Source organism: Sus scrofa, chromosome 10, assembly GCF_054392235.1.
Source record: "Sus scrofa isolate SSC_HxYL_T2T_F1_AM1 chromosome 10, Sscrofa_HxYL_maternal_Yorkshire_Landrace_v2.0, whole genome shotgun sequence".
Taxonomy (NCBI): Eukaryota; Metazoa; Chordata; class Mammalia; order Artiodactyla; family Suidae; genus Sus; species Sus scrofa.
In genome coordinates this window covers 69,856,674-69,878,956 of record NC_139392.1, presented here as the reverse complement: position 1 = coordinate 69,878,956, position 22,283 = coordinate 69,856,674, and the positions used below count along the sequence as shown (strand labels likewise).

The 22,283-nt window shown below is 42.3% G+C and overlaps 1 protein-coding gene across 4 annotated transcripts in view; it reads left to right on the top strand.

Annotated features, from left to right (window-relative positions):
* Window positions 1-22,283, top strand: part of LOC100521743 (cubilin-like) — a 314,323-nt gene that overhangs the window by 233,187 nt on the left and 58,853 nt on the right. For all 4 annotated transcript variants that reach the window (XM_021064811.2, XM_084980002.1, XM_084980003.1 and 1 more), the window contains 7 exons: window positions 445-651; window positions 1,667-1,816; window positions 4,306-4,427; window positions 4,960-5,185; window positions 8,619-8,806; window positions 13,822-13,978; window positions 16,150-16,299. In XM_021064811.2, the coding sequence (XP_020920470.2) occupies window positions 445-651; window positions 1,667-1,816; window positions 4,306-4,427; window positions 4,960-5,185; window positions 8,619-8,806; window positions 13,822-13,978; window positions 16,150-16,299 (1,200 nt within the window). The remainder of the gene's footprint in view (window positions 1-444; window positions 652-1,666; window positions 1,817-4,305; window positions 4,428-4,959; window positions 5,186-8,618; window positions 8,807-13,821; window positions 13,979-16,149; window positions 16,300-22,283) is intronic.

Sequence of the window (22,283 nt, the reverse complement as noted above, 5' to 3'; positions counted from 1 at the left end):
GTACATCCGTTCCCTGTTGAAAGGAGCAAATCCATTGGAATGTTCTATTATCTATTTTATCCAATTAAATGCTCAGGTCAAGTGGAGGATGGCTAATCAGAAGCCACTGGGACCACCATTGTCTTTAGCTATTGCTCTAAATTAAATATTAATGAACAATAGACTCATATTAGGAGGTACTGGGGTACAGTCAAATCCCACCCACCTAATCTACACCAACAAGGAAATACAGAAACCTCTTATTTTTGTACATCTTTCTTTCTATACCCAAGTTGGCATGCATGATCCAGCCCTTCACCCACAACCCTGACTCTGTCTAGAAAAACAAATGAAAGCAGAAAAAGGCTGCTGTGGTTATTGTGGTTAATGTTGCTGTGTTGTTTGTTATCTTCTGTGATGGCATGAATCTTAGAGCTATTTTCTCTGGCTCCTCTATCTTCTTAGTGTGCGGTGGGTCCCTCACAAATTCCCCTGAAGGAAACTTCACTTCTCCTGGCTATGATGGCACCAGAAATTACTCAAGAAACCTCAACTGCGAATGGACCCTCAGCAATTCAAATCAAGGAAATTCCTCCATTTACATCGATTTTGAGGATTTTTACCTAGAGAGTCACCAAGACTGTCAGTTTGATGTCCTGGAGTTCCGAGTGGGTGAGTTCCATCAAGGCACACATTCTCCCTTTCCTCCGCAGTATTCTTCTGATGCCACAAGACCAACAATGAAGGGAGTCACAGGGCCACGACATGTGTACATAAGATCCAAAAGTAGGAGTTCCTCTTGGGGCTCAGCAGGTTAAGAACCTGACTCGTATTCATGAGGATGTGGGTTCGATCCTTATCCTTGTTCAGTGGGTTAGGACTCCAGCAGTGCTGCAAGCTGTGGTGTAGATCACAGACTCAGCTCGGATCTGGGGTGGCTGTGGCTGAAGCATAGGTCGGCAGCTGCTGCTCCAATTGGATCCCATACTGGGAACTTCCATATGCTGCAGGTCTGGCCTAAATAAATAAATAAACAATACTTAACTCCAAATCTGATAGTTTCTGGCCTAAACACTAAACATCCCATTCATTTCAGTTGATTAAATACAGTGACGAAATCGTTAAATTTTACGTAATTGTCATTTCTTGCTGGTGTATTTTTCACTCTTGGTATTATATTTATGTCTTAAAAATAAAAAGCACATTGGAGTTCCCTGGTGGCCTAGCAGGTTAAAGATCTGGCATTGTCACTGCTGTAGCTCAGGTTGCTGCTGTGGTGCGGGGTTTGATCCCTGGCCCAGGAACTTCTGCATGCTGTGAGTATGGCCAAAAATAAATAAATAGATAGCTAAAAAGCACATCCAAAAATTCTTCTTAAATTAGTTGTGTCTCTGTTTAGTTCTGCTAAAAATAATTATGAAAACATAAATTGGAGCAAAAGGACACCCGCAATAGAGAAGGAGGCCCAGACCAAAAAAAACATTCTTTTTCACCCTGTTGGAGGCACTCTTGCCTTTGCAGTTGAGAAAGATTAAAAGGAGATTTGTGAAACATTTTCTGCTAAGCCAGGATTTGATTGTGTGCCAGCGGATACCTTGAAAATTGAGTATTTGTTCCTACTGAATTCATTGAATGTATCTTTCGGAAGCTAAATAAACATTGGCGCTTGATGTGTTCTTCTGTTCAGATAATGCCGATGGGCTTCTGATATGGAGACTTTGCGGATCTTCAAAACCTACTATGCCGTTGGTTATACCTTATCCTCAGGTGTGGATACACTTTGTCACCAACGAACGTGTAGAACACGTTGGATTCCGTGCACGCTATTCCTTTACAGGTAAGACTTAGAACAAGCCCTCCAACTCTGACAATAAAATACACAACTTTTATTTAATTTTTTTAATTTTTTATTCTTATTTTTTAATTACTCAATGAATTTTATTACATTTATAGTTGTACAACAATGCACAACTTTTATTTTTCATAAAGATCTCGCATATATTTTGTTAGACTTATTTCTAGGTTGCTATTGTTGGTAATGTCAATGAGACATTTCTTTTTTCTTTTTACAGCCACACCTGCGGCATATGGAAGGTTCCTGGGCTAGGGGTCAAGTTGGAGCTGCAGCTGCCAGCCTACGCCACAGCCACGGCAACACCAGATCCGAGCTGCATCTGTGACCTGAGCCTCAGCTTATTACAACACCAGGGATTGAACCCACATCCTCATGGAGGCTATGCTGGGTTCTTAACCTGAGGAGCCACAATGGGAACTCCTCAATGGGACATTTTAATTGATACTTTCTATCTGGTTGTTGTCTATCTCTGGGAATTTTTACATTTTAATACATTGATCTTTATCCCAGAGATCTTGTTATACTCTTAATTAGTGTAAGTATTTTGTCTACAATTTACCTCTGGTTTTTCTGTCTGAACAATCTTATGTTCTACAAATTGACAACCCTTTCCTCTTTCAAAAGTAACTTGATTTCTTTTTCTTGCCTTATTGCACTAGCTAAGGCCACCATCATATCAAATGACCTAAATGTGAATGCCTGTGACATTTCATTATTAAATATATTGGTTTCTTTTAGGTTTTCAAGAATTGTTCCTTATCACATTAAAGAAAGTCTCTTCAGTTCTTAATGTACAATTTTTTTAAACTGTCAAATTTTGTCAAATGACTTTTCTGCATCTATTGAGGTGATCCTATTTTTTCCTACTTTAATATGTTAATAAGAGAAATTATATTGAAAGATTTTTCTCTTCTCATCCTTTCATTTTCAGGATAAACCCTATGTGCTTATGGTGTGTATTTTAAGACGTATTTCTGAATATAATGTGCTGCTGTTTTGAGTAGGATTTGCATCTGTGACATTCAGTTTGTACCTGAAAACTCAGCCCTAGACAATGCAATATTCCTCCTTGCTGCTTTTCTGGGCCATCAGAGTTTTTCTAGTCCATTTTCGCTAACATAGCAGTGGGTTTTTTTTTTAATTAAAAAAAAAAATTTTGGCCATGCTTCTGGCATGCAAAAGTTCCCAGGCCAGGGATTGAGCCTGTGCCATAGCAGTGATCCAAGCCACACTAATAATACTTAATCTGCTAGACCACCAGGGAACTCACATGGCCATCCTTTAGAGTCATGGTTTTATGTAATAGTCTAAACTCTAGCCCTTTCTTTTGTGGAGGTCCATAAGTTCTCTTTTTGTCTGATCTCCAAAATCTCAGTCACACCTCCTCAGGCCCATAGCTTGGTTCTCTATACTCCTAGACTGATACATTCTAGTTCAAGATACCCCTCGGAATTTGAGTACATTTGTTGTTTATAAATTTTGGTGATCTCCTTTCTTTGAATTAAGCTTGGCTATGAATAAAATATGTTCTAGTTATAATTTTATCTAATTTTTTTTGTGTTATAACCAAATGGTTGGTTGGGGAAAGGAGAGAGATGAATATTCAATCAACCATGTTGCCATTTGGTTTTTCTTCATCAGATTGAAAGAAGAGTCAGATTTTAGGAAGCAGTATGATTTGTGTGGAATATAGACCATGCTATGCTTTGGTTACTATGGTTAATGTATACTTTGATAGCTGACTACAACATCTGTGCCTATGATCAAATGACAAAGTCATTAATTATGGGACTGGTTGTATTCTTCAGGCTTACATTTATTTTCACTGGCCTAGTTTTTTTTAAGAAAAGCAATGGTATTTACTTTGTTTCTAGTGCATTTATTGACAGTGATAAGCTTATCTCATTATTCACCATTGAAGGTTCCCATGATCTACTTTCTCCTCTGTATCAACCTTGAGCTTGTCTTCCTTACATGATTCCAGTTAATTAACACTATATGGGATACCATTTATTTCTAATCTTCCGTCTGTTTGACTTTGCTTTCACCCAGTTTCATCTATTTATCCATGTATTATCTTTTTTTAAAAATCATAAAGTAAGATGACAATACATAGTAATTTACTTCGACTTTGCAGAAGAGTTCTCGTTGTGAGTCAGTGGGTTAAGGACTCAACATAGTGTCCATGAGGATGCAGGTTCAGTCCATGGCCTTGCTCAGTGGGTTAAAGATCCGGCATTGTTGCAAGTTGTGGTGTAGGTCACAGATGTGGCTTGGATTCCATGTGGCTATAGCTGTGGTGCAGGCCTCAGCTGCAGCTCTGATTCTATGCCTATCCTGGGAACTTCCATATGCCACAAGTGAAGCCTGGGGGGGAAAAAAACACTTTGTCTTTGCCAAATTAAGTGGTTGTTTGTTTTTTTTTTTTTTTTTTTCCTATCTTGTTTAAAAGTTTCCAATTCTGATTTCAGACTGTGGGGGAATACAGATCGGGGACCATGGAGTTATCTCAAGCCCCAACTATCCAGCCTCTTATGATAGCTTGACCCACTGTTCTTGGTTGTTGGAAGCCCCGCAAGGCCACACCATCACTGTGAGTTCTGATGAGTGGATACAATACTTCTGAAACTGTAGAACAGAAGTATGTGGAAACAGAGTTCTTCTAGTAAGCATGAGATTGGAATAAGCTTTGATCCTGCCATCAGATCACCTTCTCCCTACAAGTCTCTGATTAGAGCACATACATTGATAACTACAAATTTACAATGAATGAGGAATGCAAACTCTTTTGTGAGCACAGGAAAAGCCATAAATAGAAGATAATTCCCCATCCAGAAGAGAGATGTATTCATGTACTGGATATGAGTTGCCAGCTTAGCCCAGGGGACTGAGGAGAACCTTAGTGACTCCTGTTCTAGGAGAAACAGCCCTTCTGAAAATTTCCAAAAGGAACTTCAGTAAGAAAAAATAGAGGCAAGCAAGTGAGAAATGAGATGAGATATAAATACAAAATTATATAAATTAAAACAAAATTTAAAATGTATAAGAATTTTACTCTAACTTGAGGTAGATAAGCTCAATTACAACTCAGAGTGTTTCCTCACTTCCTCTCTTTTCTCCTGCAGCTGACTTTCAGTGATTTTGACATTGAAGCCCATGCAAGCTGTGCTTGGGACTCTGTCACTGTCAGAAATGGTGGTTCTCCTGGATCACCCATAATAGGACACTACTGCGGAAGTTCAAACCCCAGGACAATCCAGTCTGGATCCAACCAGCTAGTGGTGATTTTTAACACAGACAGCTCAGTGCAAAATGGTGGATTTTATGCTACCTGGAACACGGAGACTTCAGGTAAAAGAAACCTTCTCTGCACTTACCTTTATCATCAATGTATTTCTAAGATTTCTTAACTAATCTAACAAGTATACATTTTGTACCTATTCTCTGTCAGCCTCCATTCTCAATGTTACACTACACTTGTCATCTCCTATTGCAATCTTGTAAGGGACATACAATGTCAATAGACACCTTCTTCACTTGCATAGGTGAAAACGCAGGGTAAGTGGGTGGATAATGTGCCCAGGGCATGTAGCTGATCATCAGTAGAGTCAAGATTTGGACAAAGACAGCAGAGCCCAATAAATCCATATTCCTGAGGAGCCATTTCAGGGTTTCTTTTTAAGGTGTAGGATGAAAAGAAACAATGTTTCTGTAAGGAAATAGAAGTTGTCATTTTAATTCTGCTCAACTCAGATGAGACCCAAGCTTTTAAACTGCATTTAATGAGTCTAAAAACCTAATGAAAATAAATATCCATTTCTGGGTCAAATTTTATATCCAAACTGTGATCACTGGTTTCTTCCTTTAACTCTTATATAGATGTTTCATAGAGCAGGGAAGGAAGAGGTAGATATTACTGAGGGAGCAACAGCAAGTAAAAATATTTAAGAGCTATTATGAGAGTTCTAAATTGCTTTTTTATACAAGTGAATTAAAATTGAACACCATAATTCTTACCCTTCTGTAAAAAGCTCACACGCAATTGTTACCAAATATAACCACATACAATAAGCAGTGTCGGTTCAGTCTGTCGAAAGGGAGGTTTCTTCAGTTCATTCCAACAAGTATCTTCTGACTGAACCCAAGTTGAAGGAAGAAATATAAACAAAGCTTTACGTGCTAATTACCAATGGCAGGTACCTGTATTTAAAATGGAAAATTATGGTTTTCCTACACAAAACCCCAACCCTCCCCAAGCCAACAACACCAGGTGCTACAGTTACATCTAGCTGAAATTATATACTTATGAGTAGATACACATTTTTTTCCTGTTGGACTGAAGTGTACTTTATACATGGGTTTTGGCTCTTTAAGCTAAACAAACATTTAAATAACACTCCGGGCATTGATTGACGCATTGAGCAGGTGGTGAGGACGTGGACTTTTACTGAACAATTTAGTGATTATAAAAGATTCTTGTGTTTGCTAGTAAAGAATTTCGAAACGGTTATTCTAATTGAACACACTTTTAAAAATTCAACTTTGTAATTCGAGGGAGAAATTTGGGGGTGGGGAGTGGGCCACTTAAGTACGTATTTACCTCTCTTTCATTTGGTGGCTCTTCTAGGCCATTGATAATACGGACAGAGGCTCTAGTTTGCACATTGGGAAGAAAGCATAGAAATTTGACTTGTATATTAAAAATAAGAGAAATATAATATGTGTATTAAGAATGCATAGCTCTGGGAGTTCCTGCCGAGGCTCAGTGGTTAAGCGAATCTGACTAGGAACCATGAGATTGCAGGTTCGATCCCTGGCCTTGCTCAGTGGGTTAAGGATCCGGCGTTGCCGTGAGCTGTGGTGTAGGTCGCAGACGTGGCTCAGATCCCGAGTTGCTGTGGCTCGGGTGTAGGTCGGTGGCTACAGCTCTGATTGGACCCCTAGCCTGGGAACCTCCATATGCTGTGGGAGCGGCTCAAGAAATGGCAAAAAAAAAACACACACACACCCACAAAAAGAATGCATAGCTCTGTATTCTGTACGGGGCCCTAAAGAACTGTGCAGTGTTCAGTGTGACCAAGTTGCTTGGGAGAACTGTAGGAACATGTGTCTTCATCTTCTTACAGCTATTCTTTTTATGGTTTATCTTGACAATATTCACACGTGTTTTAAGTTTAAAAAGAGAGAGAGAGATAGCAGAGCCTAGAAACTGTCTCCATACGCACAAGAGCATGACACAACTAGTGGTAGAATCACAAGTTGTTGAAAATGTTTAGGAGGGATAAGCAAAGAGGTCCGACTGTACATCACAGGGAACTACAGCCCATCTCTTGGGATAGAATCTGATGGAAGATAGTATGAGAAAAAGAATATACATATGTGTGTGTGAGAGAGGGAGAGACTGGGTCACTCTGCTGTGCAGCAGAAATGGGTACAACACTGTAAATCAACTATACTTTAACTTTTAAAAAGTTAAAAAAAATATTCAGAGCCTGAAGGCAGAATGCTGAGCGGTGAGCTGAGGGCAGGCAGGTAAGCAGGAAGAGCCACATCAGGAAGAGTCTTGGCTTTTATGTTATCCCTTGAGCAATAAGGAGCTCTTGAAGAGGTTCAAGCAGCAAAGTGACAAGATAAGATTTGTGATTCAGAATGAAGGTTCTGCACGATCATGATTCAGGATCTGAATGATCCAGTATCATATATTTACTTACAAAAGATTTGTTGTTTTGTATTCAAACTATGCACATCACAGAAATTCCCAGAGAATGGATTGGATACTTTTGTCTGGATCTCATTATAGCTTTGCAGCAACACACAAAGCAGTTATTTCCAGAAGAGTCAGGGTTATTGGGGAGCTCTTGGTGGAATGAACCAAACTGTTTTTCAGTTGAGCACGGGTTGCTCTTGAAGTCAGAGAGGCGTTTGAGGTGAACCCCTGGTTTTCCAAAGGTTTGAAAGCAGAAGGTCCCAGGAATCCTCTTCAACTACATTTTGTTTCAAGTTCATATTTTTTTCTTTTGTCCTGAGGGCATATTTTAGTACTATAAAGTAATTCTAGGTTTTTCTTTCTTTTAACACATGTAATTTATTTTTTTATCCATCTGTATTTCCCTAAGAATGAACCTGGTGGCTTCATGGAAGGTTTTCCCCTCCTCAAAATCATATTCTCCTGCCCAGTATGTTAGAATCAGATTGCAAGGAGATCCTGCTGAGTAGCATTGAGAACTATGTCTAGATACTCATACCGCAACAGAACAAAGGTTGCAGGGGGGGAATGTATACATGTAAGAATAACTTGATCCCCATGCTGTCCAGCGGGAAAAAATAAAAATAAATAAAAAATAAAAATAAAAATACTTAAAAAAAAGAATCAGATTACAAATGAGTGTGGACTTGTATTTCTCCTGTGTTATTGGTAATAAAACACAAAATCTGACCTCGTTGGGCCACCAGTGCCACATGGTCTCAAGAGGAATAGCAATATTTGTACTGCTATTGTTTGAAGACAGGACAGAAGTCTGTCGTTTTTATGCAAGGATTAGTGGTCTCAAGTGAGTTCAGTACAGGTGCAAGGAAACAGTGGTGGCTGAAGCCTCCTGTGGCTTTGGTGACCTTCCTTTACTGAGCGCTCTTGTTGTGAACCTACCCTGAAGGTCAGAGAGTCTGTAGGTACAGACACTCTGAAATCTTACATGGAGAAATATGTCTGCTCTAAAAGGCTTCAGTTGCCAAAATTGTTCTTTTCCTCACAACGTGATGACTTCTCTCCATGACCATTTTTCAGGTTGTGGTGGCATATTGCATTCAGATACTGGTACGATCAGATCCCCTCACTGGCCTCAGAATTTCCCCGAGAACAGCAGATGTTCCTGGACCGTCATCACGCACCCAAGTAAACACTTGGAGATCAGCTTTGACAACAACTTCCTAATCCCCAGTGGTGACGGCCAGTGTCTGAACAGCTTTGTGAAGGTCAGTGCACTTGTTTATTTAATGGGAGCCCAGCTGGTTGCAGGAACATAAACGTTTAGACTAGAAATGATTCATTGCCCTTCCAAGTAAGAAAAGGACAGTTTGATGCTTGGGTTTTTTTTTTTCTTTTTGTCTTTCATCTTTTTAGGGCTGCATCCACGGCATATGGAGTTTCCCAAGATAGGAGTCAAATTGGAGCAGCAGCTGCCAGCCTACCCCACAGCCACAGCCACAGCAACGCCAGATCTTTAACCCACTGAGCAAGGCCAGGGACGAATGGATGCTAGTCAGATTTGTTTCCACTGAGCCACAACAGGAACACCCTGAATTTCTTGAATGAAGAAGTAAGAAACCTCCTAAAAGGAGTTAAAATCTGAACCACCACATGCTTTGCATGTGACTTTCATGTGCTAAAACGTAAGCAGAATATCTTTGTGTCCTAGAGCCAGATGAAAAATTCTTAGACTAAACATCATGAGAATAATCTATAGAAGGAAAAATTAATAAATTCTACCTTATCAAAATTAAAAATCTTTCACGCTATGAAAGCCTCTGTGACGATATGTAAAGAGAAGCTACAAACTGAGGAGAAAAGCTTTCCAAACCACTTACCTGTCAGCATGCCTAGGATAACAACCACTGACAGCACAGATCCTGGCAAGGGTACAGAGAAGTGGAGTTCCCATTGTGGTTCAGTGGTTACGAACCCTACTGGATTCACAAGTTTGTGTTGATCCCTGGCTTCGTTCAGTGGGTTATGGATCCCCGTTGCCATGAGCTGGGGTGTAGGTCATAGATGCAGCTCAGATCCCATGTTGCTGTGGCTGTGGTGTAGGCCAGCAGCTGCAGCTCCGATTCGACCCCTAGCCTTGGAACTTCCATATGCCATGGGTGTGGCCTTAAAAAAAAAAAAGAAAAAAAAGGATGCAGGGAAACTGATCACTCACTGCTAGTGGGAGTGTGAAATGGCACAGCCACTCTGAAAAATAGGCCATTTCTTATAAGACTAAATATACACTTACCAAGAAGTTCCAGCACTTGGACTCTTGAGCATTTTTCCCAAAGTCATGCAAATTCTGTCCACACGAACACCTGTATACAAATGCTCACAGAAGCTCTTGTCAGGTTAAAACTCTTGTCAAGGTTAAAAATTTGAACAAATCACCAGGGAATTATGCCAAGTTAAAAAAAAAAATCCCAAAAGATTACATCTGCTATGGTTATGTATAACATATATACTATTTTTGAAATGATAGTACTCAGACTATGAGAGGTTGGCAAGAAGGGAGTATGGGAAGGAACTGAGTGTGGTTATAATAGGGAAGCTCCAGGGAGCCTTGGTACTGGAGCTGATCAGTATCTTGAGTCTGATGGTATAAACTTGAATATAACTGAATGTACACATGCACGTGGGCAAATGCAAGTCCAGCTGGGAAACTGAGTCAGGTGACTGCACTGTGTCCATGTCAACATCCTGGTTATGATATTGTCATCTTACAAGATGTCAGGGTTGGAGGAAACCAGAATATCGGTACAAGGGATTTCTCTATGTCTTAACAACTGCATATGAATCTGCAGGTACTCAATAAACATTATTTTAAAAAATGATTTCAGTGATAAAGTATCACGTGCAGCCAGGCTGCGTTGTAAAGACCTTAAGAAAAGTCAGAACGTTTTTGACAGTTCGGTAACAGGTGGTAGATCGAATAGCACTGCAAGAGTTCAAGGTCATAGAGCCAATGAAATGAGTTCTCGACTGACAATGCAGCATGAATCTTTAATAACCCTGTACCATGATTATCATCGCAAAACTTAGGTTCTTGGGCCAAAAGGTAGAGGTGTCAGATCCATAATTAATGACTTGAGAAAAGTGTAAGCCATGCAACTAATTGGGATGTTTGATCCATTTCTGTCAATGTGGAAATTAAAAAAAAGAAAGAAAGAAAAAAGAAAAGTGTAAGCCCTGAAGGATTCTTGAAGTTGTTTATTGAAGAAGTTGACATTCTTTCTTAAAACTTTTAGCTCTAATCACTTTGCTTTTTTAGTGATGTTTGTTAAAATAGTATCTGCAAAACTCTCTCTCAAGAAGTGATGTTTATAATTTTCCAAAATGTGGGTATGAAACTTCTGTATGCTGTTTCCCTGCATAGTTAAAAGGGCATTTCCTTCCTGACACTTTTGTTGTTGTTGTTGTTGTTGTTGTTGTTGCTATTTCTTGGGCCGCTCCCGCGGCATATGGAGATTCCCAGGCTAGGGGTTGAATCGGAGCTGTAGCCACAGGCCTACGCCAGAGCCACAGCAACGCGGGATCCGAGCCACGTCTGCAACCTACACCACAGCTCACGGCAATGCCGGATCGTTAACCCACTGAGCAAGGGCAGGGACCGAACCCGCAACCTCATGGTTCCTAGTCGGATTCGTTAACCACTGCGCCACGATGGGAACTCCCTGACACTTTTTTTTTTAATTTGTGTATAGTTGATTTACAATGTTGTGCCAATTTCTGCTGTACAGCCAAGCGACCCAATCATACATATATATACATTCTTTTTCTCTCATCATCCCCCATCATTCTATCCCAAGAGGTTCATATGGTTCCCTGTGCTATACAGCAAGACCTCATTGCTTATCCATTCTGAATAGTTTGCATCTTCTAACCCCAGACTCCCCATCCATCCCAGTCTCTCCCTTCTCCCCCTTGGCAACCACAAATCTGTTCTCCTTGTCTACCCTGACACGTTTTTTGACCCTAGGTGTTTGGCAGAATAGTTTTGCTTTTGTTCTCAGGAGCTCCAGTCCCAGGCACCTCCCGTATTTCATGAACAACAAATATAATTTGACTTCAGTAAGATGACTATCCGCTGGATACGCAGCGTTTGAAAAGCAGTTGAAATGATATGGCTTAAAGAGCTGAGATGCAGCAAATCAGAGCCCTGCATTGGTGCTGCCTTACACCTCTGCCTGTGGGCTGACCTGCTGGTTGGAATGTTTCTAACAGCTTGATGCGCTATTGCTTTGTTTGGAGACTATTCCTGAAAGTTATATGTTCAGAGTGAGTACTGTGATATGAAGCAAATGTCAAAGTCAAGTAAGACTAATCCAAACCCAATTACCTTTTTGCCTTTGGGGGCTAGATTATTCTTAGTTAGGAGTTCCGGGGGCATTATAAGGTGTTTAGCAGCATCCCTGGCCCCCACCCACTACACATCACCCCCTACACCAAACGTGACAATCAAAGATGCCTCCAGACATCGATGGGAAGCGCAAAAGTCCTCCTGGTTGAGACCCACTGGGTAAACATGTTTGACAGTCTTTTGTCCCCAGTAATGGGCATTTATTACCTACTATCAATATTTTCCTTAAGTGATTCATTGCTGTAGATACAGCCTCTCTTTTCCTCCCTTTCTCTTCATTGAGCCTTTTTTTTTTCCCCCACCCTTTTAGGGCTTCACCTGCAGCATATGGAAGGTCCCAGGCTAGGGGTTGAATCGGAGCTGCAGCTGCCAGCCTACACCACAGCCACAGTAATACCAGATCCTTGCTGCGTCTGTGATCTACACCACAGCTCTCGGCAATGCCGGACCCTTAACCCACTGAGCAAGCCCAGGGATCCAACCTGTGTCCTCATGGATACTAGTTGGGTTCTTAACCCACTGAGCCACAATGGGAACTCCCTCTCCTCATTGAGCCTTAAGCCTCCCAGTGGCTCCTTGCCACCTGCAGGGCATGGCCCAGGTCTCTGACTCGCCACAGGCCTTGCACTGGCTGGAGCCACCCCTCACCCCTTACTCAGATTTTGCTCTGTTTGAGCTAGACCTGCCCCTATCTGCCACTGGGGCCACTTCAGACAGACTCATCTTTCTCTAAATCAGGTAAAGCCCCTTTTCTCTACTTTCAACAGCTCCGTGACAGTTCCTTTCCTAGTTGGAATTTGCATTTGAAGTTGTGATCTCAGATTGATGTCCTTCCCCAGTCAGGACTGATTTGATCAAAATTAGCACATTGATCACAGTTACTCCCCAGCAAGTCTTTTTCAAGTGAGCATCTCAGTTGCTTCTTTTAAAGTGGCCAGACCAGAGTTCCCGTCATGGCTCAGTGGTTAACGAATCTGACTAGGAACCATGAGGTTGCGAGTTCGATCCCAGGCCTTGCTCAGTGGGTTAAGGATCCGGCATTGCCGTGAGCTGTGGTGTAGGTGGCAGACGCGGCTCGGATCCCACATTGCTGTGGCTCTGGTGTAGGCTGGCGGCCACAGCTCCGATTCGACCCCTAGCCTAGGAACCTCTGTATGCCACGGGAGCAGCCCTAGAAAAGGAGAAAAGACTAAATAAATAAATAAATAATAAATAAAGTGGCCAGACCAGTTAAATGACAGCCAGGGGACTCCTTGAGAGTGGTCCCTCCTTGGGAATGGCACCCTGGACTTTCGTGAATTGCACAGTGACACAATCTCATCCTTTCTTCAAGACGAACCTTAAAATTCATCACCGCCAGGAAGTCTTCCGTGATTTATCCCAGTTCATGTAGACTTAAAATTCATGTCCATCTTCTTCGTGTCCTACAAATATATTCATTTCCACGGGCTTGTTGCTCATAAATCTTCTCTACTCGCAACCCACCATTTGCCAGACCACCAGGACAGATGGTAAACCCCACAGTGGCACACGCACTACTCTTGCTCTCCCCCCAACCCCAGCACCAGCAAGTTCAGCTAGACCAGGTCAGCTAGAAGGCAACAGAAAACTGGGTGCTGATGGAGTTTGTTGGATTTTTTTTTAAAATCACTGCCTAGCTACACACAAATGAATAGTCCCCTTGCAAGAGTCAAGCATGGGCTGTAAGAAAGCAGCTTAAAGAAACGATTCTCAAAAGAAAATATAGCAGATCCGCCTGTGTTTTATTCACTGTGATGTTTCAGTTTCTATACCTCAGTGCCATTCGTTTCCAGCTTAAGCATATTTAAACCCCAACGAGGGAAAACCCAGAGCACGAAGGCATATTTGTGGCTCTTCCAGGTGTGGGCGGGCACTCAGGAGGCGGACAAGGACCTGTTGGCCACGAGCTGTGGGAACGTGTCCCCTGGTCGCATCATTACGCCCAGAAATGCCTTCACTGCTGTGTTCCAGTCTCAGGAGACGCCAGCTCAGGGCTTTTCTGCATCCTTCCTAAGCCGTAAGTAGCCCTAAAACACAAAACCAGGGGCGTGGCTGCCACAGGCAGGCTCGAGGAGGAGGGGGTCTCTTCCAGGCTTGGCTGGAACCTGGCACGGGGGACAAAGGGAGGAGCCTGGGCAGGTCCCCTCATCCTGAGGGTGCACCTTTCCCTCCCAGTCAACCAATGTGGATCTGAATCCAGCCGGAGGCCAGAAGACACATGATGTAAAAAGCCTGAGTAATGCTCCCTAATGTCTGAAACGAACCCTCAGATCCACAGTAGGGCAGGAATTGGGCAGAATCGGGGAGGTGGGAATCAGTAGACAATCAGCGCATCACCCACCTGCATGGAAATCACCTCAGACTGTAAAGCAGGGCCTCCCTCCACGCCTGTCTGAAGTCAGAATTGCCCGGGCCAGGGCCTTGCGCATCTCAGCCCTCACCCACATGATTCGGGTGCTCAGTCAACCTTTGGAGTCATTCTCTTGTGGTTTTTTCCCCTTCCATCTCTGAAGACCACAAACAAAGCAGAACAGTGGGGAGAGATCATTTTCAAGTCTAAGGAACAGTGGGGTGTGTGGGTGTGCTTGTTGGCTGAATTAAATCAAGTAGCCACTCTTCACAAACCACTGTGGAGAAAGACGATTGATGAGAGGGATGAGAAGAAATAACACACGAGGGAGTTCCCGTTGTGGCTCAGTGGTTAACGAATCCGACTAGAAACCATGAGGTCAAGGGCTCAATCCCTGGCCTTGCTCAGTGGGTTAAGGATCCAGTGTTGCCATGAGCTGTGGTGTAGGTCGCAGACACAGCTCAGATCTCGCGTTGCTGTGGCTCTGGCATAGGCCGGTGGCTATTGGTCCGATGAGACCCCTAGCCTGGGAACCTCCATGTGCTGTGGGAGTGGCCCTAGAAAAGGCAAAAAGACAAAAAAAAAGAAATAACACACAAAATAGGTGTCTCAGACGTGACCAAGAGGGTGGTGGAAGGGCAGTAAAGACAGTCGGAGACCTGATTTTAGACCTTCACTCGCTTCGTGTGTGTGTGTGTGTGTGTGTTTTAATACCAGTTTAAAAGGATACGGATGTTTTCTATCTATGACATAGATAAGACGGTGGGGGGTTCTTTGGTTCGTGGTTGTAGGGAAACAAATGTTATGCTGGTGGTAAAAAGATAGTTCTCTTCATTTCTGACACCAGAAAGTCATGTGAGAATGTGTTAAGAGTTGGGATTAGTAAATTCAACCATCTTAAACTTTTAAAAAAATTAAAATGCAGTTAGCTTACCGCCTTGTGTCAGCGCATCACATTTCTGTACAGCAAAGTGACCCAATTGCACATGTATGTACATTCTCTTTCTTATATTCTTTTCCATCATATTCCGTCCCAAGACACTGGGTATAGTTCCCTGTGCTGTTCTGTAGGACCTCATTGCTTATCCGTTCTAAATGGAATAGTTTGCATCTACTAACCCCAAACACCCAGTCTGTCCCATTCCCTCCCCCTCCCCCTTGGCAACTGCAAGTCTGTTCTCTGCCTGTGAGTCTGCTTCTGTTTTGTAGATAAGTTCATTGGTACCATATTTTAGGTTCTGCATGTAAGTGATATCGTATGGTATTTGTCTTTCTCTTCCTGAATTATCTCACTTACTGTGAGAATCTGTAGTTGTATCTGTGTTGCTGCAAATGGTATTATTTTGTTCTTTTTTTATGACTGAGCAAAATTCAACCATTTTTATAAAGCAGGTGTTTTTTTATGGCCATATTACATTGGTAATGAAAAGAACATATTGTTTTATAATATAATAAGGTATCTTCAAACTATTAAATGTATTGATTTGGTACAGATTAGTTTTCATCAGTTTTATTTCTTTAGCTGCACAGACCCTCTTCAATCTTTGCTAAGCTAGCCTTTCTTTCCTATCTTCAGATTAAGTGATTTGCAATGGATTGTGGCAAAAAATTCTACGTAGCCCCAAACTCTGCATCATTTTCTAAAAAACTTATAATGTTCTCATTTTGCATGGATGTTTGTCTTTAAATCAGAGCTCCATTCTTTCCATTTTCGTTTCTTCTGTTTGGAGTAACTCAAGAGAATTTGTCTCTAGAGAGCTTAGGAAAGCTGAGGTTCCCTCGCTGATAAAAAGACGCTGTGTGTGAGATGCTGATAATGCCTTTTTCTTCCCACGTAGGATGTGGAAGGAATTTCACTAACCCTTCAGGTTACATTGTTTCTCCAAACTACCCAAAGCAATACGACAACAACATGAACTGCACCTACATCATCGAGGCCAGCCCTCTGTCTGTGATCCTCGTGAAGGTGGTGTCTTTCCATCTGGAAGGTACGTTTATTCTTACGTAAATTACAGCTGAGTCTTTTTTTGCTTGTTTTTTTAGGGCCACGCCCATGGCATATGGAAATTCCCAGGCTCGGGGTCTAATTGGAGTGACAGCTGCCAGCCTACACCACAACCACAGCCACGCCAGATACAAGCCACATCCGTGACCTACACCACAGCTCACGGCAATGCCCCTGAGTGAGGCTAGGGATTGAACCATATCCTCATGGATATTAGTCGGGTTCATCACCTCTGAGCTACAAGGGAATTCCCTCCAGTTGATTTTTTTTTTTTTTTTTTTTTTTTGTCTTTTTGCCTTTTCTAGGGCCACTCCTGCGGCATATGGAGGTTCCCAGGCTAGGGGTTGAATCGGAGCTGTAGCCTCCAGCCTACACCACAGCCACAGCAACTTGGGATCCGAGCTGCCTCTGCGACCTACACCACAGCTCACAGCAACACCGGGTCCTTAACCCACTGAGCAAGGGCAGGGATCAAACCCGCAAGCTCATGGTTCCTAGTCGGATTCGTTAACCACTGCGCCACGATGGGAATTCCTGATTCTTAATAAATGGATGAGTGATGAGTAGAGACAGAGATTGTCTAAAAATCACCATTTGAAGAAAATATTTAAAATGTTATGGGAATTCCCTGATGGCTCAGTGGGGTAAAGATCCAGCATTGTCACTGCTGGAGCTCAGGCCACTGCTATGATCTCAGTTTGATCCTGACCCAGGAAATTCTGCATGCCGTGGGCAAGGCCAAAAACTAGAGTTGATATAAACCTAATTAAAATATTATCCAATATTTTAAGAACACACGCATCATCCTATATATTCCATCCAGAGGTAAAAAAAAATAATAATGCAAGGGCTTTAAGAACATAGGCATCACGTAAATGGCTTAAAGAAAACAAGTCTGAAATCTATGACATGTTAATCTCAGCTTCTCATTTATTCATTTGCATTTATTCTACACACATGCACATGCCTAAACACAGTCACACACACACCATAAACCAGCAAGAGAAACTTCATCGCTGAGTCCAGGTAGGTGCTCCATATATGGTGAACGAATGAATGAATTCATAAAATTAGTAAATATCTCTGTCCTACTTTCATTAAATAGGACTGTGGGATACCCGTTTTTTGTTGTCGTTGTTGTTGTTTTCATCTTCATCGATTCCACAGGGATTGGGAAATCCCTAACCACAGCATCCTGTGGGGTTTATTCTTGACTCTTGGCAAAGGGAACAGTGGAGCTGCTGATTTGAACTGGACCCTGTCTACCATAAACACAACTTGCTGGCTTTTTGTTGTTGCTGTTGTCGTTGTTTTATTTTAATAGCTTGTGTTGGCTTGGCACTTTATTTATTTATTTATTTATTGCCTTTTTGGGGCTACACCTGAGGCATATGGAGGTTCCCAGGCTAGGGGTCGAATGGGAGCTACAGCTGCCGGCCTACACCACAGCCACAGCAATGTGGGATCCCCAACCCACTGAGCGAGACCAAGGATCGAACCCGCATCCTCATGGATACTCGTCAGCTTTGTTAACTGCTGAGCCACGTCAGGAACTCCCACAACTTGCTGTTTAATGGTGGTATCTCACTGCAGAAGAAAGGTCCCCTCAAGTAGACAGGCATCTTCAACCCCTCAGTCTGTTTTTTACAAATTAACTTTTCCTTTCTGTATTACACTTAACCTGTAAATTTGTCAAGCTTCATCTGCCTAATCAAAATGTCTTTCTCTTTGGGTTCGTCTCCCATGGCAGTGAAAAGTCCAACTTGGCAAAATGCTCTGCAGTGCTCAGCACCTGGGAAAAGCATGCTTCCTGGAAATAAAAATGACATGTCACTGAGTTCCCGTCGTGGCACAGTGGTTAACGAATCCGCCTAGGAACCGTGAGGTTGTGGGTTTGATCCCTTGCCTTGCTCAGTGGGTTAAGGATCCGGCATTGCCGTGAGCTGTGGTGTAGGTGGCAGACGCGGCTCGGATCCCGAATTGCTATGGCTCTGGTGCAGGCCGGTGACTACAGCTCTGATTCAACCCCTAGCCTGGGAACCTCTATATGCCTCGGGGAAGCGGCCCTTGAAAAGGCAAAGAGACAAAAACAAAACAAACAAAAAAATGACATGTCGGCCCTCGTACATTGATAGATTACACAAAGCTTCTCTCCCTGGATCCTTTGTCTACAACCTCCTCTTCCCACGTCTCTACAGCTTGTGGTCTTTGGCATGCATTTGCTGGAAAATGCCAAGTATGAATGATGAATGTCGCTGTAAAAATGGACTGTGAAGTAAAACACGATCTTCTCAGCATTTGCTAGCACAATATTCCATTAATATGAAAAGATGTTCATGTTACATAAAGTATTAGGGGAAGGTAAAACAGTTTATATAAAAACATCCAAGGGAGTTCCCTGGTGGCTCTGTAGGTTAAGCATCCAGTGTTATCACTATCACTGCTGTGGTTGTGGTTACTGCTGTGGCACAGGTTCATTCCCTGGCCTGGCCACTTCCACATGCCATGGGCACAGCCAAAAAATAAATCCAGTTTTTTAATTTAAAATAACCTGTGGGAATAAAATCTGTAATGCTACCAAACAGTACTTAAAGAGCTGCCTCATAGATTGATGGCATTTATTTGCTTTTTTGTACCTTTTCTATGATTCTTATAATTGAGGGCAAGTTATTTTAATAACAGGGGAAGAACTGGGGTTCTCTTGTGGCACAGCAGGTTGAGGATCTGGCATTGTCACTATAGTAGCTTGGGTCACTGCTTTGGCACAGCAGGTTCAATCCCTGGCCTGGGAACTTCTGCATGGCTTGCACACAGAAAAAAAAAAAAAAAAAGCGGAGTGGGGGGGACGGATCTTGTGGCTTGGATTGTGCATGTACATGTGCATTTGTTCTCATTAAATTACATGAATGCAAGAATGCCATATGCCAATATCCTTTAGACTAAAAAAGGAGATGCTGGTAAATATACTCTATAAAAGAGCCATAAAAAACATTGCCAATACCAATGGTGTTTGTATTAAAAGCGGTGCCCAACAGTAGCTCCTGAGTTTCGCTGAGCGGCTGTGGTAAAGAGGCAAGCCGCTGCAGGCTCTCTGACCTGGAATGTGGCCACAGAGGTGGGGGCTGTGGAGGACACACAGTATTTTAGGATGGATCTCAATGCCAGGTTGGCCACATACTAGTCACACAACTTTCTACAAATTACTTATTCTTTCTGATAATCACTGGGTTTTTGTTTTGTTTTGTTTTGTTGCTTTTCAGGGCTGCACCTGCAGCATATGGAACTTCCCAACCTAGGGGTCAAATCAGAGCTGTAGCTGCAGGTCTGCGCCACAGCCACACCAGCACGGATCTGAGTCACAGCTGCGACCAACACCACAGCTCATGGCAACACCAGATCCCCAACCCATTGAGCGAGACCAGGGATCGAACCCACATCTTCATGGATACTAGTTGGGTGTGTTACCGCTGAACCACAGTGGGAACTCCCAAAAAGCATGGTATTTTTTAAAAACATAAACTAGTAGATGTGAGTCAGATCTTGCCTGTAGAAACATATTTTGTGAGCCTTCATTGACCAGAGCAGCCACTGTTTTGATATTTTTGCTTCTGCCAGTCAGGCTCCCCTTACACACATTGCCTGAGAACTAATATTTGGTTTAACTGATTTCCACTTTGATGATTTTGCTCATTCTCACCCAGTTGAAGAGACTGCTCTTTTTATAAGACATCTTTAGGCTAATGTCTTGTGACATTTCCAGTGTTACAAGTAGTCAGCATTTTCAGACTCCTAAGTGCATCATTTCTGGCTTAGGTTAAATGAATTATAACGATTCCCTGAAAGTGCAACATGAATCAGATTTATTTTGTCATTAGATTTTCATCACTAATCATATTAGTGCCGACGTTCGTTGAACACCATCAGCAAGTTTGAGATTCATTAGCTGCAGTAAAAATAACCTTCCACCCCTTCTAATCGAGCCAGAGGAATTCGTGTGCCGTGTGTTGTGATAAAACTGAATGTTAATTGCCCTTAAGAAAATTCATAGCTTTTTTTTTTTTTTTTTTTTTTTTGCAAGAACATTAGTCTGAGCTGCTATAGACCACAGAACTGTTTCTGAAAAACTCTCTCCAAATGACTCAGTATTTCCAAGCTCAAGCTGCCAGCAGAGCTTGGGTTGTCCTGGGTAGAGTGAAGGTTCTGGATCTGCTGTTTTGGTAGGCCACTGGCACAGAATGTGGACTTGTCGGGGGGCGGGGCGGGGGGAGTGCTATTCCAGGCTCCAAAATATTACAAGGAAACACACTTGTCTATACACTGTGTCTACTGAGTGTGTGGACAAGTGTGTTTACTTATAAGGAAAGGTTTTACTCTTCAAACCAGTATCCTGGTTATCCAGCTACATACTGGTGCTTTTCCTGCTAAGAGGTTACAAAGGTTCATTAACCTACTTTTCACTAAAGTGAGTTGCTTGGGAAGTATGTTAGGGTATTATATGTTGGCCTAAGGTTTTCATTCTGTAAACCATATCCATAGACTTATCTTTCCTATATAATCGCCACTGAATTTCAGGGAAATTGAGTCATAGAAGAATTTTCCACTTGAGCATTTACAGGACTTTTTTGTTGTTGTTGTTGTTTCTGAAAGTTATCTCAAGACTAAAATGGCTCTTGGTATTCTTAACGGTGTCCTCAAAAGTTGTAAAATAAAATAAAGATTTGGGAGTTCCCGTTGTGGCTCAGCAGGCTATGAACCCAACTAATATCCATGAGGATGGAGGTTCAATCCCTGGTCTTGCAAGATGGGCTAAGGATCCTGCACTGCTGTGGCTATGGCATAGGCCAGCAGCTGCAGCTCCAACTTGACCCCTAGCCTGGGAACTTCCCATGTGCTGCAGTTGTGGCTCTAAAAAGCAAAATAAAATAAAATAATAAAATAAAATAAATATTTGACCAATTCAAAATGTCACTTTGGTCAAAATTGAAATAGCAAAAACCAACAAAATCTAATGAGAAAGCATGAAGGAGAAACCATCAATGTTTGTACTTATTTTGGAATCAAATAAATACTTATTTTATTTTCCCAAATACCAAATGGTCTGAAAGTATATTTTTCTGTTTTTGCTATTTGTGTGGCCAAGTAGATGCCTCCCAGTTGCTGCAAAGATGATAGGCTTTTTTTTTTTTTTCAACTTTACAAAGAAAACACATAACAGAGGAAGTAACCTAGGCAATGCCTTCTGTGCCTTGATTTTTCTATCATTAAAATTGGGTAATAATATTGATTTACCTTGGCGATAAGGAGGGATTTAGAAATTAAATTCTTAACTAAAAAAATCCCATATCTAGGCAAATTCTAAACTCAGTTTTTCTCAGATCTGGACCATCTCTCCTTTTGGGGGGGGGAGGCCGCATATGGAGTTTACAGGCTAGGGGTCAAATTGGTGCTGCAGCTGCCAGCCACAGCCACAGCCTCAGCCACATCAGATCGGTGCCGCATCTGACCTACATACATCTCCTCTCAAGGCAACGCCGGATACCTAACCCTCTGAGTGAGGCCAGGGATCAAACCTGTGTCCTCATGGATGCTAGTCGGGTTTATTAGTGCTGAGCCAGGATAGGAACTCTGTAGAGTATCTCTTAATAAGAACTGGATAGAGTTCCCAAGTGGCACAGTGGGTTAAGGATCTGGCATTGTCACTGCCATAGCTCAGGTTGCTGCCATGGTGCACTTTCGATCCCTTGCCCAGGGAATTTCTGTATGCCATGGGAATGGCCATTAAAAAAAAATTAAGAATTATTCAAAGGGCACTGTTTTAAAAATGAAAAGGGAATTCCTGTCGTGGCTCAGTGGTTAACGAATCTGACTAGGAACCATGAGGTTGCAGGTTCGATCCCTGGCCTTGCTCAGTAGGTTAGGGATCCGGTGTTGCCGTGAGCTGTGGTGTAGATTGCAGATGCAGCTCGG